Source organism: Neolamprologus brichardi, chromosome 8 (genome assembly GCF_056152115.1).
Source record: "Neolamprologus brichardi isolate AB-2024 chromosome 8, ASM5615211v1, whole genome shotgun sequence".
Taxonomy (NCBI): domain Eukaryota; kingdom Metazoa; phylum Chordata; class Actinopteri; order Cichliformes; family Cichlidae; genus Neolamprologus; species Neolamprologus brichardi.
Genome location: NC_142111.1, coordinates 10644617 through 10661056, shown reverse-complemented (window position 1 = coordinate 10661056; position 16440 = coordinate 10644617). Strand labels below are relative to the sequence as shown.

The 16440-nt window shown below is 43.8% G+C and overlaps 1 protein-coding gene across 1 annotated transcript; it reads right to left on the bottom strand.

The window, feature by feature from the left end:
* Nucleotides 1-1357: 1357 nt before the first annotated feature.
* Nucleotides 1358-6644, bottom strand: prr35 (proline rich 35). Its single transcript, XM_006801078.3, has 4 exons — nucleotides 6572-6644; nucleotides 6041-6087; nucleotides 2581-4142; nucleotides 1358-2475 (listed from the first exon to the last, which is right to left on the bottom strand). The coding sequence occupies exons 3-4, from the start codon at nucleotides 3972-3974 to the stop codon at nucleotides 1662-1664; spliced, it is 2208 nt and encodes a 735-aa protein (XP_006801141.1). The 5' UTR covers nucleotides 3975-4142; nucleotides 6041-6087; nucleotides 6572-6644; the 3' UTR covers nucleotides 1358-1661.
* Between the last annotated feature and the right edge of the window lie 9796 nt (nucleotides 6645-16440).

Below are 16440 nucleotides of genomic sequence, written 5' to 3'. Positions count from 1 at the left end.
CCAAACAGGCCACAGACGCATGTTTTTCTAAGAAGCATTCAGATTATTTAATTTCACAATCATTATCGAGGTGGGGTTTTTTCTGGATGCTTTTGCAGAATTTTTCTGTAAATTAAAGGCAGATTTTTTTTCCAGCCAAGGAGAAAATCTACAAATCAAAGATTTATATTATTCTTTCATTTTCTCCTTCTACTCTTAGTAATACAAACTACCTTGCACTGATAAAGACTTTCAGCACCTTCATTCCACCCTATATAATCATTGCCTCTGGTTTAATAATCTATTCATCATTATTATTATTATTATTATTATTATTATTATTATTATTATTATTATTATTATGTATTTATGGGGATTTCTTTAACTATTTGTTTTTTTCTGATGTTCATTGGAGAGATCTAAATCTAGTCTAAATTTCTTTATATGTATAACAACAATAAAAAAAACTATTCTATTCTAATTATAAGAATAAGACCTAAAATAGATAGAAGAAGAGGACTGTTGTTTTTCATCTTGTTAGTTAGTGCAATGACAAATCATACAGTTTCCATGCACCCATCGCCTTCTGCTTATCCACTTCAGCCACCTTTCCCAGCTGCCATAGGGTGAAGGCCGGACAGGTCGGCTGTCTGTTGCAGAAAACGAAAACATAAATTCAAAGCTTATTGTTCTTTCTTTAGCAGGAAAAAAAAACGTGTGATATTGCAGGGACTAAATGTTGAATTTGCTGTTAAAATGAGCAGACAGTCATTTTTGGCCTGACCTCTTGAGGTCGAACATCCAGCGGTGGCTCTTCTGGTCGTGGCAGCTGACCTTTGCTGCTGCATCTGGAGTGTGATGGTGGTGACGGGGCTAAAAGACGTGGGGCAGCCCTGCTCTCTGCGTCAGTCCTCGGGGGAGACAGGTCTCAAGTTTAGTTTATGTGGAGGTCGGCCCCGCAGCCAACCTTAGTAGTCGCACAGGTAACCCAGCTGATGGGCTTTGGCTTTAGGAGCTGCTTCACCTTTAGGACAACGTAGGCAAATTCAGGTCACGGTGCCTCTTTGGATCTATTTGTCTTTTTTTTTCTCCCCTGTTTTTCTTTCTATCGATAAAGACTACAATGATAGTATTTGGCTTTGAGATTGCTCACCGTGCAGCAAAATGTTCAAATTAGTACCTTTTCTTTGCAAATATTGATTAAAATCTTCCCATTTTTCATTATTTTATGTGTCTTAACCCCTATTTTGCTCTGTTTTTGAAAAGAATGGATGTGTTTGTGTGTGTAATCCATTTTATTTTCAGCCCAACACGACATCATCCATATAAAAACATTAGCCTTTAAAACATTTTACATTAATTACATTTATTTTCAGTACAATATTTACAAATCAGCTCAGAGGATTATCTCTTGTCATGATCATTAATGTGCACGATTGTTTAAATTCACCTGTAAAAAAAATGCTGATGTAACATTTTTAAAATGTCTAAACGTCCTTTAGTGTATCAGAAAAACAATCCTCCAGATTTTTTAGTCTCTGGTTACTTTATACGGTGCAAAATGTTTCTGTGAACAACTGAGAAACACAGCTGATGAAAGTCTGAGACATGCCAGTAACCAAAAACAAAACTACACGCTGGATGGGTTCTGTTATATTACAGCCAGAGGAACAAGCAGAGTTTCAGTTGTCAGTAGCTGTTAAAGGGCTTGGAGGACAGTGGGCTTCGAGTCGCTGTATGGATGGGGGTCTCTTTGGGGGTTTGGCAGAGGAGGAGATGTCGGTGAACACTACTGATCGGCCGTCGGGGCAGAGCAGGACGCTGGAGTCTGCCTCACACTTGGTGGTTCTGCTTGCCCACAGAGCCTCAGCAGGACTGGGCCTCAGGCCAAGGCCACCAGGAGACAGGACCTCTGTGTTCACCACTGACGCCTGACTCATCTTGATCAGCATGTCCAGCGACTGTTTACGACTCTCAAGTGAAGCCCTTATCACCTTCCTCGCGCTCTCGTCCTCCTCGTCCTCTCTTCTCTCTATCAGCTCCTCGTCCTCGTCCTCTGTCTCAGTTGCGTTTTCCTTAAGACCCCCATCTTCCCTCCTGCTCTGATCGCCAATCGACTCCGTCGAGTCCCTCTTTACTGACAGGTCGAGAGGCCCATCGCTCTGGCGAGCTGTTCGCTCCAAAGCCTGGTGAATGTGAGAAAGCTCGCTGCGGATTTTGTTAAGGTGCTCCCAGAGATGTCTCTGGGCAGGAAGGTCTTCCTTCTCTAGGTGGGAGATTTTGCGCTCGGCCTCGTGGTACTCCTGCAGCGCCTTGGAGAGGTCACCAAGCAGAGCAGCGACAGACTCAGACGCCCCGATTGTCCTGGCGGCAGCTGAGTCCTGGCTGTTGGGTCTTCCACAGGTTGAGAGAGAAGATGTTTCGCTGGTGGGGCTGGTGAGAGGATCGTTGTACCACAGCTCAGTGGGCCGACCTTGAACATGAGCATCCTGCAAACTAAGAAAGAGTGAAAGAAAAGAGTTAAATAAATACTCCTAAGAGGTTTAATCTACACCACAACTACTACCAATTTTATTACGAAAACAGTTCTGAGTTGTTTACCTGTCTGAAGAGAAGAGAAGTTTGTCTGTCCCCACATTAAGAGTCGATGCAGTTTGAATATTTTTCAGAAGGTCTAAAGTCAAGCCCAAGTTCGGCTTCTTCTCCGCAGGGGCCTCTTGGTTTCTTAAAGGAGCTCCTGCCCTCTTCAGACCCCAGCTTGCTCTGCCTTCCTTGGCTGCAGCCTGCAGTTTATCCCCCAGCCTGTAGCCCTGATCAGGGGAGTCTCTCTGAGGTGACGCCCAGCCAGCGGGAGTGATGGTAGATCCCGGCCTCACAGCAGGCACTTTCCACAGATTGACTTTGGGCTGGAAACTGGACAGAGGACTTGCTTCTAGAGTGTTTGTTGATGTCTTGAGAGGCTTGCTGGTGTCGCTCTGACTGGATGCCTGTCCGAATGTGTGCTCGCACAGGAAGGGGTAGTATAGTCGAGGGGGGATGAGAGCTCGATCTGCGTGTGCGCTGGAGGCTGGGTGTATCAGCTGAGCGGCCGAGGCCAGGAAGGGGAGCTGGGCGAGCTGTGCGTGGGTCTGGGCCGTGACACCGGAGGCTGCGGTGGGAATAGCTGAGTTCATGTAGGAGAAAAGGCCAGGGCTGATAGGATAACCTACCCCAAGCACTGAAAGGTTAAGCCCAGTGGGGTCCTGGTAATCCACCAGGTTTGGTGGTGGGGGGTAACAGGGGATTGAATTATTCACTCGAGGCTGAGGACCTTCAGCTTTGGCTTTAGTGTGGCTGGATGCCAGCAGCCGCCACTGCTCCGACAGCAACCCGGGAGCTGTTAGGCATGTCTTTGATAGCTTATAATGTCTCAGTTGGGCCTCTACCTCCACAGAGCGGGCTCGTAAAAACTGATCTTCGAGAGAGAGCATGTCGTCGAGCTCTGAATCTGGCTGTTTGGTTTTCTTCCTAGTGCTTTCTGCTGCTTCACCTCTGTCGCTATCACCGGAGCTTTCTTTGATCAGCCCAGTGATCTCTACCCCCTCTCCTTGTCCCTCTTCATCTTCTGGTCCCTGGCTGTCTCTGCCCTCGCCATCCTCCTCTGCAGACCTCCTCTGGCCCTGCCTTTCCTCAGTGCGAATCACCTGCTCTAGCTCATCCTTTCCGGGAGCGTGCAGGCCATGGGCCTGCTGAAAGGGCCGGAGCTGCTCTGGGTGCAGGATGTTGCCCTTTTTATACGGCCAATCTGACTCTATAAGCAGGGACAGAGAGTTCTTGCACAGGCTGTACTTCATATGGTTGTACAGGTGAGACTTCTCCATGCAGGTGAAGGGGCACTGGAAGCACTTGTAGTTGTAGGGTTTGCCCCACGGCCGGGGGATGTAGTGAGGCTTCTTCGGCTTGCGCTCCTTGTGTTTGCTGGCTGACGTGACTTTGCAGGTGTCATCCTTGGACATGGTTGAGTCTTGATATTTCTAAAGAGCGTGTGATTTAAATTTTGACAATTCAAGCTAGACTTTGAGATATTTCTTCAGAGTACATTTCATTTGTTGTGAGGTTTTCCTTAATTTTGCGGGTAGGTGGCGATGAAGAAGAGCATCTTCTTGGTCAAATTGCAGCTGTACCTGTGAAATAAACAAGAGAGTGGATCGTGAATGAAAGCGCAGACTGTATATATGATGTTTTGTTCTCTGCGAGTCAGAAGGAGGGATGCGGTTTTCATTTCTGTAAGAAAACAAACTATGAGAGGTAAAGTTCTGCGTGCACTGAAGGGTGATTTATGCCATTATGCACATATGTGTATTATGAGAGAACATTTGTTTTCTGCCTAAGCCGAGGGTTGCCACTAACCTAACTGCAGGGAGGCCCACGCTGCTCTGTTCTCACTGTACCTGCCACTACTCATTAGTTCCAGTGCAGTACCAGGCACTAGCAGGGCTGGGGGCAAAGAGGGCTCTGCACCTGTGCAGTGGGGTCTCACAGCATTCACAGCCCTGCTTGAGTTTTGGGGCCAGGCCCTCGAAGGCCAGCTACAGGCACCGCACGGCCATGCCTGGGATTGCACAGCGCTGGTACGCGAAGGAGAGAAGTTGGGGGTCTGAGGCCCGATTCCTAATGAGAGCCTGGCATCATGCCTATAGGGCGTCATTAGTGCCAGGACTGGGATCTGGGTCAGGACACGGTGCATAGGTTCCACTGCCTCGACTTACTAGCTCTACATTTAGACTGGGGTCATACTTGTTAGGCAATATTAGCAGGGATTATAATAGGTAGCATTTTTTAAGAGTAGATTTAATTGAATTTAATTTCCTTCTGATTGGAAAATATCAAAATATGTTCATGTCTTACAAAAGAGGCCAACAAAACCTTTAAAACCTGAGCACCTTTAGATATTATTACTGAGCTTTTACACTACTTTTAAACATGCTTCGTTTTATGAATAAACAGGCAGATTTATTGATTAATTTGATTTTTAATTTTCTTCTGCATGTGTTACGCAGGCTTGTCTTTTGGATTTAAGAACAAATAGTCCCTGTAGGATTTTTTTCCCTTATTCCACTCTCTCTTTTTTTTGCTCCTCTTCATCTTTTGTTTTTTCATTAGTTCAGAATTTAGTTTAATTAACACCACTTCATTCCAATCCTTTCAGATAAATTCAAAAACATTTTTTCCCCATCTGTGAAATTGCAGAAACTTTGTGATCTCTTTGTACTGCGAGCGAAGCCATTGGGTGAAGCCTGCAGTGAAAAAGAAGATGCAAGCAGGCTAGTGCTCAGTTTAAAACACTCTGCTTTGGGGGCTTTTATTTTGCCATTTTTCCTCGGGTCTCTCAAAGATGAAAGTCTACGTAAAGTTCAGGGTCCATGCTGAGGTAAAAAAGAAACTTCACCAACTCCTTTTTCTTTAATGCACGGATCTCTTCCAAGACTAGAAACAAAGGAGAGCCAAGCAAACAAAGGTGACGGCGTGGATCATCATCTGTGAGTCCATGAGACGAAAGCTAACAAAGGATGGCTGCTGCTCACCACTTTCCCAACTGGACCCCCAGAACTGGCCCGTTAGTGGATGACCATTTGACTGGCTCACTTGTCCGCCCCGAGGCTCTGACCTGAGCTTTGGGCTCATAATGGAGTCTAACAGCTGCTGCTGCGAGCCAATCAATAAAAATCATTTTTACAGTAGATTTTTTTCCCCTCTTCTGGCCACCGCTATCCGCTCTCCTCTCCACTGACTGCGCTCTTTGCCCCCCCGCTGCCCATATCTGAACCCTGTGGTCTTGTTTTAAGCTTTTAGGGACTATGATCAAACAAGCTTAACAGCTTGAACATCTATTGTTGCAATTAAGGAGGCTCACCACACTAAAAGCTTTGACAAGTTACATGCTACAGCAACCACACCGCTGACAGCAGAAAGGGACTTGGTTATTTTTTTAATGCACAGGAAGTCGATGCGCGCAAAGACTGCAGGGGAAATTATTTTTAAGCTCTCGTGTTTAATAAATTCATTAAGTTTAATACTTTACCTAAGATGATAGCCCGGGTGAGCTGTCACTCCCTCTGAGAAAAAGTTCTAAAAAAAAGAAGACAAGAAGATTTTTATGTTGACTTTCTTCTATGATTAAAAAAAAAAAACATGAATTTCTATAAATTTACAAATCAAGTAATATTGATATATTTGCATTTAATTTTTTTAAACAAATTTAATAGAAATTAAAATGAATTAAAGTAAGCTGACAATAATTAATTTTAACACCACAGAAATGTATTTATCCAGTAATATTAAAATATACATATATATAAAAGATTCTCATTTTAAATCAAAATAGTAATGTAGTTTAATTAAATCTATAAATAATGACATCAAAGCTCACTTTTTTCAAAATTAAAAAAACAAAAGCATAAAGCAGGACATAAAACAGCATCAAACATTTCTGCCCTGCAAACAAAAGCAGCATTTAAACAGGCCTCTGCTTAACTTCCCTCTAAAATATCGCTCAGCCTTCACAAACAAACCTTGCTTCTTAAAGGAAAGGAGGAAACGTATTCATTCATACCTAAAGTGAGGTCCCGGTGTGGCTGTCTGTCACTCCTCTGCAGCGGCAGGGCAGCGCGTCCCGCTCAAATGGGAGCGCAGGAGCGAGTGTGGAGATATATATTGACTGGGAGCATTACCCCGAGGCGCTACAATACAGCAGCTCCCCCCCCTCTCCACCCTGTTTGCTCCCCCCCTCTCCACCTCTCTGGATTGTCAAGTGTGGTCTCCACCTTGCAGTCAGAATGCAATATAATAATTTACACAATGCTGGCAAAGGTTAGGTTAGTGATGGCTTCTTGTTACAACGTAACAGAGGACAGAGGGGGTTAAATCCTCCATAACTGATACGTAATACTAAGAACTGACTTCTAAGGCTGACTCTGGATATTCAGTATTTTATTATATTGGATTATGAGAAAAAGCTCTTATGAATGAAATATTTTTAGGCTTTTAACTTAAACATTGTTTAAACTTCCTTGATTCTAATATCTGTGGTTTTAATTATAAGCCTTTAATTTTTAAAAATCAAAAGCCACCAGAAAATATTCCTTCTTTTCATCTTATCTTGTGTATACTAAGCGTTAAAGTCCACAGTGGAGGTAGAGGTGTGTATTGTGGAGTGGTTAGTGGCTGTTTCCGCATCACCCGTCTTTACCTCCATCACCAGCTTCGTTTAAGGAACCTGTGCTGAGGATGATCAGTGCAGCGTGTCGGGGAACGGGTGGTGTGAGCTACAGCATCTCATCCACAAACAGTGACTTAGACATGACGCTTGCGTGCACATATTCCCAGTTTAATAAAAGCCGTGTAAGCAGTGTACTCCTTTTATGTATTCCAGAGTAGGATGTTTGCAGTATTTTCCAGGTGAGAGATATGCTGACATGATTTGGGTTTTCAGAGCAGCCTCTGGGCATGTATACAGTACATTTAGATTTGGCTGTTTTGGGTCAGGTTTGTCCACCAGTTTGCATTCTCATCTCAAAAGTCTCCACTTCTACAGGAGCTGGTTATCAACAGGTTTTTGGATATGCAAAAATACTGCCGGCTCAAACCTTTTCAAGAGCTTTTACAGCTTCGAATTCATGTCTGTGCATGTAAACGCGGACATTCTCACTCCTCTCCTAAATCTAATCCCAGCTTCTCATTCTCCTCTCTTCACCCCTTTTTCATTCTCCCTCCTCCATCCATCCCTGATTCTCGTAGCCTGTGGCGGGCTTTGGGTCGACTTCAGGTTCTTCGTTTCTCTCTTCGGGCTGGGTGGGAAGCACGCACGCGAGCCCCTTTGAGAAATGTCAGTGTCCGTGTGCCGGGAAAGTCGGGGGCCCTTCACGAGCCATCGGGCCTGCTGTCACACAGAGGCGGCCAAATGGAGACTGACAGGCCACTCCATAGAGCCTAACCATCTGTACCAAATGTGACAGCAGGGGAAAGAGGATGTCTGGTAAATCAGGAGGAACGACAGGAGTGCACTGTGACACGAGGAGGAACTAGAGAAGGAAGAGAAGCTGGAGAAACAAAGATCCCTCACTTCTTAGTGTGGCCACGTGGGAGCAGATGTCAGGGTTTTTTCTTGTTTTTTCCCAGAGAGTAAGGAAGCATTTCACTCCAACTGCAGGAACACTTCGGATAAAGTGTCAGTTTCTCCTGTTAAGTTCAAATGTGCAGAACGAGAATTGTCTCCTTCCTCTTCATTTCATTCAGTGTCTTATTAGCGTCTCACTGACTTTCTTTTTTAAAAAAGAGGTTTAAATGCTTCACCTTTGCATGAGCGTATAATAAATGTTGCATGCAAAATTACTCAGAATAAAGGTAACAGGACAGAAAAGGTTGTTTTTTTTTATTTACCAAAGGGTCTAAACTTTATTTTTGGCTGTCAGTGTTTTACTAGTGTGATATAAGAGTAAGAATAATCGAAGAATATATGTTTTATTCTTGAATTGAGGCGATTGTAATACTCTATTGTTAATAAATTCATCAATACTTGTGCAGTAGAGTGGTCAGAATTTCCCATAAACACTCCTAAACTTGTGAAAATCCTTCCTAGAAGAGTTGAAGCAGTTATTGGACATCATATTAAACCTTGTGGATTAAGAATCAGATGTCACTCAAGTTTATATGTGTGTAAAAGCAGACAGGTGAGCACTTTTGGGAGTGTAGTGTCTGTGTCATCACTGCTGCTCTGCCCTCTTGTGATGCCCATGCATGCTTGTGGAAGAGAGTGAAGGCCCCATTACAGAACCACACAGCTAAATATAAATCATAACAGATGGAAACAACAACTTTTTTTGGACTACAGTGACAAAACTGCAGTTAACACGAGACCAAATATCAAAAACAAAACCACCGTTATCCTGTTTGGCACCACAGTAAGTGCACCAGGGTTGAGTTTACATGTTTTCCCAGAAGATCATGTTTCAAAGTGTTAGATTGGTTGCAGGTTAACAGTTCACAGAGAAGTATCACTCATCTGAAGAGATGTTACAAGTATAAATGTTCCCACGTAAAGCTGTGGATAACTCAGTTAGCAATCTAAACTTGCAGCAGCAGAATCACCAATCAATGGGGACATTTTGTCACTGCACTCTGTCGTCTGTTATTTCCAAGTATTAGACTTACAATAATAAATTACTGCATTTTGAACTTACTGAGCCACAGTTTGATATGAATTTAAAATGGCTCGTGGCCTTGTCTTGTGCTGCTCAGTAATATAGTACTGAGTATGGCACTGCATTTGATTGTTAATCTGAAGATCGCAAATGATTCAGAGGCTGTAACGTCTGAAATTAATTCTTTTAGTCGTTTTGTTCTTGCTTTTTGTTTTTTTAAGTGTAAGTATTTATATTGTAGACTCTGTTTTTTTAATTAAACTTGCTGCACGTGCTCCTAAATTACCAGAAAAGTCGACATATGTACAGCTCATTTACAAACTTCCTTCAAGTCTGACTGTAAACTGCAGCGTTTTATCTTCAGAGAAAATAGAAACGTGCAGAAGCCAATACTCGCAGTGTGAACACAAAACTCTCCTGGCGAGTTGAGGGTCCTTATGGAGCAGCATCTGGGGAGGCTGACAGCAGCACTCTATTACCACTCAGAGAAAGGAACCAGAGGGCTGCAACAACACCGCTACCAGCCAGATCCAGCTGTGCAGATGCCTCCAAACGTACGCACACTTAGACCCATGCAAATTAAGAGAAACATACAGAACGCACATACGCCCGCCGTCCCACATGATGGACTGTGTGCTCTAAAAAGAAATATATAAAGATGGAAAGATGAAAGATGAAAAAGCGACCGCTTACCCAGGATAAAGCTGAAGCTTTTTCCACTGCCTGGGTTTTTAGGCCTGAGGTGAAATCGCTAACAGCTCCTCTCTTAGCCTGCGCTGCTGGGCACATTAACTAAACTCATATCGCTCTCAGCCACTATCAATTATTCACCAACCCCTCCCCTCTTTCCCCTCATTTTCAAAGGAGAAACACTCCAAGAGCCACTTCCAGCTGCACTGACACACAGCCACAGTGACAAAACAACCCCCTGCCTTTGGTGCCTTACTTTATCTTGGATGTTTTGATTTTAAAATCCTCATTATGATTTTCTTTAACATGCTAATAATGATCTTACATCATTGTTGCAATAATATACTTCTTTAAAACTGAGCTTAAGCTATCAAAGGGAGAAGTTGGAGAAGTTGTAAATATCGGGATATTTGAATTGCAGCCTGACTGTGGGATGATGTGCACCATCACCAAACCAGAAACCTGGCAAACTGAGAAAGACCACACCCATTCAGCTGGTTATATTACCAATCATAGAAGGACTTTTTCATTAAAAACCTCAAATTAAAATGATCTCTACAGTCTGTAGAAAAATTAGACAAAATTATTATTCCATATACAACACTTAACAAATTTATTAGACCACCATCCATGCAAGGTTTGTGCCACAACTGCTGTAAATTAACAGTATTTGTAATTTTTTATGTTTTTGTAATTGTTAATAATTAATGTTAAGCTCACTCTGTTTAATCCAAATCATATTTTTAATGCTAAAATAAAACTAATGTCTCTAAGCATGAAATTTCAAATTTACTGTTTTACAAAAAAGCTGAAAATATTAGTGGTCGAATGTTACGCTTGATTCGTTCCTGACTTGTCAGAGAAGTTCAGTGTGCCGGCTTTAAAATCGAGTATGTGAACTCAGTTTACTATTTGCCAAATACAAAGCAATATCAGTTTTTGGTCTAAACGTGTTTTTGACAGATTTTGAGAAATGTAACAAATGAATTAAACCCTTAAAATATTTCAAGGTCAATCTAAAACTAAAACGTGCCAACCTGAGCATGTGGCTCACTTGTAGTGTGCCTAATAAGACGAGTGTTTCTTAGCAACCTATAAATAAAAAGTACATGAACAAAACAACAGAGAGGCAAAGCTCCATTTGTCTCTACACAATCCCAGCGGATTTAAAGTCAAACAGTGAAGATGTGATTAAAGCCATGACATTTTTCAGCTTTAGTCCAGTGGTTTAACAAAAGCATTACAATAACTATTTAGCAATTTCAGCCATTAAGTTATAGAGTCCCCAATTTTCATAGGCTCAAAAGCAGTTTCCACATCTAACCAAGTCAAAAACATTTACTGGGTGGTAGCTGTATCATCAGATGCTTTCATGGATGGGGAGGCGGTTGCAAAACATTGGAAACTACTGAAGAACACGAAGGGCAGAAAACATCTAAAAGAGCCTGCACAGCTCTGAAAACAGTGTTTTGGATGACGAACTTGAACCAGAATAATGGGAAGACAGCTCATGATCCAAAGGATATCACATCATCTGTGTGTGGGCATGTATGGCTAACACCAGAGCCTTGTGTTTAATGATGATGCGACTGCTGATAGAAGTATTGCAGTATCATTTTTTTTAATTCTCCTTTAGATGGCTGCTGTTTATTAACCACAGTCCAGATCCAAAGTGTTGACAACATGACAGACAAGTGTCCTTTTCAGAGGTGAATCGCCCCCGCAGTAGGTCAGGGATCGGTGCTGGGAGCACACAATGAGACATTTTCAGCTTGATTATACAGAGGGGCGCTAGACGAACGCTGGCCACTTTCCAAATTACAAACGGAGCCTTGAATGTGAGCTGGGTTAATATCTGAAAAGTGCAGATGTCAAGGTTCAGTCATGACTCTCTGGATTTTTTCCTCTGCAGATATCTGTGCCCTTCTCTGAGCCTTAACGTCAGACGGAGACATCTCGGAATCAGCGAGCGCGACGGGCGTGTTGGGGGGCATTCATTTGGAACGAGATGCAGCTGACGCCTGATATTCTCTGTTTATCATTCATATATCTCTGAGTGTGACGAGAGGTGGAGTTCACACTGCCGGGAAGCAGCTGGTGCCTCACTCCTCACTCGTCGTCTCTGTCATCCCCCCCACCCCAGCGAACACGCCCGCAGGAGGCCGGGTCTCTCTCGCCAAGGCACCTGTGGGTGTCACCTGACGGGGGAAAAGCAAGTGGAAATGAAAGGAAGCAGCCGATTCTGTCAGAGCACATCAGGACTGCTGTCCATCACTGCGCCGACCTCCGGGGGTGTGTGCGCGAGTGTGCGTGCGTGTCTATCAAACAGCAGTGGGTTCGAGTGTGTGCAAGAATGTGCATATTAAGTCACTGACCCACAGGGAGTGTATGTGTGTGCATATGCTCGATCATCAATGCAGGGTGTGTGAGACCATGTGTGTATATTAGCGCCTTTATCCCGGCAAGTGAGTGTGTCTGTAAACACATAGACCTCGAGGGTGTGTGTATGAGTGTGTGTGACTGTCTATATCAGTGCAGTGATCTGTATAAGAAGCTGCAGTAGCTGGTAGGTCACTGACAACCCTTGACTCCCAATACCGAAGCTCCTGAGCACGCTCAGTCGGCTCGCTCTCCTTCGACTTCAGACAAATTCCCAGGGCGTCCGTTACCTGATGCACAGTGAACATCATTATATGCTGAGGACCCCAAAACCACCAGTGTGTCCTCATGCAAGGACCAGCGCTTGTAGTCCCTCAGCAACAGGCCTCAGATCAGCACCACACTCGGGGACCAGAGACAAGAGGATGGTGTCAGGCAGTTTCTCAGCTGTAACCAGGGCCCCAAAGCCAGTGGCCCCTCACTTCCCCCACTTCACCATCTTTGACTGGGTTTGACTGAGGGTGGGTGTAGGGGTGTGAGCAGCAGCGGCAGCAGAGAGAGAGAGAGTGCTGCTGACTCCTGGAGGACGGCTGTTCAGCTCTGGCTGTCCAAGCGGGAGAAATTGAGGGAGACAAGGACCAAAGCCCGTCAGCTCCATCCCTTAGGGTGCCTTGGCCTCCCGACTACAAGTCCATGTTTTAGCAAACCATATGTTCACCCTCTCCCCCAAACCCCCACCCACCCACCCAGTTAGCAAATAAACAAGTCAGGAAGCCATAGCTAGAGGGAAGTCTTGTTTCCCTCTCACTGGCTTTGGTTCCTGCATAGTCTCACTGCAGCTTCCAGGCTCAGTCCTCTCACATCCAATGGTGTCAGAGTTGCGATGCACGGTGCATGGACGATAGACTCTTCTCGTGTTTTTATGAAGTGTTTTATACATGAAGTCTCTTATTTTCTTTTCATTTTTGAATGCTTGCCTAAGTAAAATGCGAGTGAGTTTGGTATAAAAATAAAAGCACTAATGTAGTCAGCACACGTCTGCATCTCAGGGTTTACATCTGTTGCCGATAGATGAATTAGCACCCCCTTTATTTAACAAGAAGGTGCTGAGGAGAGGGTGGAGGTTCTGAGTTTTGAGTTTATTTTGAGTTATTAACAGTAACACTGACTTTTAACTAACTTATCTTTCTCACACCTTAAGTGCATGTTCATTTACTGCAGATTCAAACTAAACATTGCCATGAACTTCATTTGAAATTGTGCAAAATCATCCAAAGGTTGGTCTGTAAAATTCAGTCAAGCAACACTTACAGTAGTTTGAGTTCAATATAATAATCATGACAGTATTAGCTCTTTTCGACTAGTACCAATCTCAGCTCGACTCAGCGCAGTTTCGTTTTGCTCATTTTCCATTATAATTGAGGACCACCTAAAGTGCATGGGGTTATTAGAGCAACACGGCACATCATTTGTATGCGGCACAAACACAACACAAGAAGGGCTGATGTAGAGGCAATGGTATACCTGCTATACGATGTATGGCTTTTTGTCAAACTCAGGTACCATGGTGTTAGTTTCTGTGCAGCCATTTCCTTCTGTGACTTTAGACCAGATCCACCCTGTTGTTTATCTCAGCTGTCGATGCTAGGTGAGAAACATCCACGTCTGTTTGCTCTGGAAGAGGCTGTAAAACTCTGTGAAAAGATTAGGATACATGTCGATGAGTCAGTGAAGCTCACTTCTTTCTGATGACCGCAATACTGAGGTGACTTGTTGAGGATGTTCTGAACGTTTCTGTCAGTAAGTTTTGCTGCTGTTAGCTGCTGCTAGCTTCTGTTAGCTGTTGTTAGCCAGAGTTAGTGAAACCTTCTTTAAAGTGGATCTAACATTGTTGGATTTGGACAATCAGCAAATAAACTCTCATTCAATGTTTATCGAAAAAGTTATCAGGATTGTGATCTTTAGGACACTTGAGCCCAACATTAGCTAGCATAACATTAGCTCATAACCAGCTGTTGTCAGCTGTCTGGAGAGGCATCTGTTGACAAAAGGTAACAATGACAATATGAGGGAAAAGGAAGCATTTCGTGTTCTTTTTGTGTCCTAGACTTGAGTTCAGGATATGAGAGTTGAGGTGAGACAGAAAGGGGGAGGTTTTATACAGATACTGGTCATGTTTTCTCTTTAAATCTTTGATACAGTTCTTCTTTATTTTGAGTCTGAAGGTGCAGCACGTGAATGCCTACGAGTTCTCGTCTCCACCGCCTTTAACGTACTAATTAAAGTAATTTGCACTTATCCTCTCTGCACTGGAATATATGTACTAATAAATATAACTAATGTAATGTAACCTCTGTACATATGCCGCTATACTACATTACCCCTTTTTTAAACTTCCAGTTAAAAAAAATTCTGCTGATTTAAGAAGTGTATCATTACTCTCTCCATTCAATAAAACTTCACAGACTAAATCAGCATGTATAATTCAAAATCAACCAAAGTTGTCTGACTCTGAAAGCCCCAAACAGACGGGCAGCATGTGTATACAAGGTCCACTGAGCCAGTCGACTGCCCCTTTGGGCAGAGAAATTGTCCAGAGATGGACAGCTGTGCCCAGGGCAGGGCATACAGGAAGTGAAATCACACACAGTATTTATGGCCCCCCCAGGGTCTGGGGACTCACTGACCTGGGTATCCAGCAGCAGACAGGCAGACAGTTGGCAGTCCAAAGTTTTTCACAAGGTCAGCCACCATCCATCACAGTTAGTTCAGTGAGGTTAAAGGATGAGTTTGTCCGAACTTTACTTCTCTTTTCTCATTTTCTGTTAATTCATGTTGATACCTGTAATAGTTGAGGTTAATTGTTTATTTTTATTTTTGGAGAGTTTGCTTTAAAAAGAGATTTGAGGCTCTCGGGTCAACATGAGATATACGTATAGCAAAATTTCATTCAAATGTAGCTCAGAGTGCTTTACAGGGTCATAAAACATTAAAACAGACGAGTGTACAGCAGTGGGAAAGATGACAGATGGGAGAAAAAAGTGACCAGAAATAAAAGCAGCAAAAAATGAGTACAGTTTAATGTTGGTCACAGCGCTGTGATCTTTCTATGTGAAGCTACACATAATCTCTGATCCCACCTGATCTAATGCAGGATTTCAAGTGTGTGATTTTGTGTTAGAAGAACCCTGAGGGATTTTCAGCACTGTGATCACGGCGTTATAGATTTCCATTTTTCTTTTTGGCCATTGATTTTGTCGAGGGCCTTGACAACCCTTGTAAACACACAAATACACATGTGTATACACACACACACACACAAATATGGATACACTGTTAGTGACATGACAGCCTGCTTCACTGACCGGTCCATTGAGTCATCACTGACCTTACGTGGGATTGGAGTTGCCAGGCCAATTGACCAAAATCACTGATCTTTAAAAGCAGCTCTGTGGGTAGGAAGGAGGGGGTCGAGTAGCACTGAATACACACACACACAAACTCACTCCATCCACCTCACTCTCTAATCAAGGAGCAGGCAGGCAGGACTCTGGGTCGGCACAGTGACACTAACGAGAGGCGACAGCTCCTCAGCGCTCGGGGCAACGACCAGCTCGGCTGTCGAGACTGCGGAGAGAGTCCGCCAGGCACGCACTGAGGCAAGGTTTGCTGTTTTGGGAGGAGGAGGAGGAGGAGGAAGAGATGGAGGAGGGGAGGGAATGAACTGGTGGTGTAGATGCGTGGAGAGTTAATGAGGATGCGTGGTCCTGAGAAATGATACACACCGACTCGTTCTATTGATCCACCCGGTCGCTCGGCTGTCCTTAGGTCCACTTTCACACATTTACCCACATTTTAAGAGGAGAGACGCACAAAGCAACACTAAATATACAAGCAGCAGCACACACAAGCACACAATCCGAGCCCACGTGCACCCTCACCAAGCCATCCAGCCCTGGGGCTTCCTTGCAGAGTACTGTTGCCCCCTCCTTGCTTCCCCAGCTCCAACCCCCCCCCCCCCCCCCCCCCCATCACCACCCTCACCCCCATCTCCTCTGGAACACAGTTTAACTTCTGTCATTTAGATGAAGCAAGTGAGTCAGTCTAGCAGCGGCGAGAGGATGTGACAGGCCGGTAATGGACAGGACAAAGAGGGGATTTATGAAGTATTAGTAAACCTTAATAATTCACTAAACGAAAGACCCCAGGAGTC

Coding starts and splice junctions, on each gene's coding strand:
- prr35 (XM_006801078.3), bottom strand. CDS start 3,974: ATGTCCAAGGATGACACCTGCAAAGTCACGTCAGCCAGCAAACACAAG. Junction 2,476..2,580: donor CTTCTCTTCTCTTCAGACAG/GTAAACAACTCA, acceptor ACTCTTTCTTAG/TTTGCAGGATGCTCATGTTC.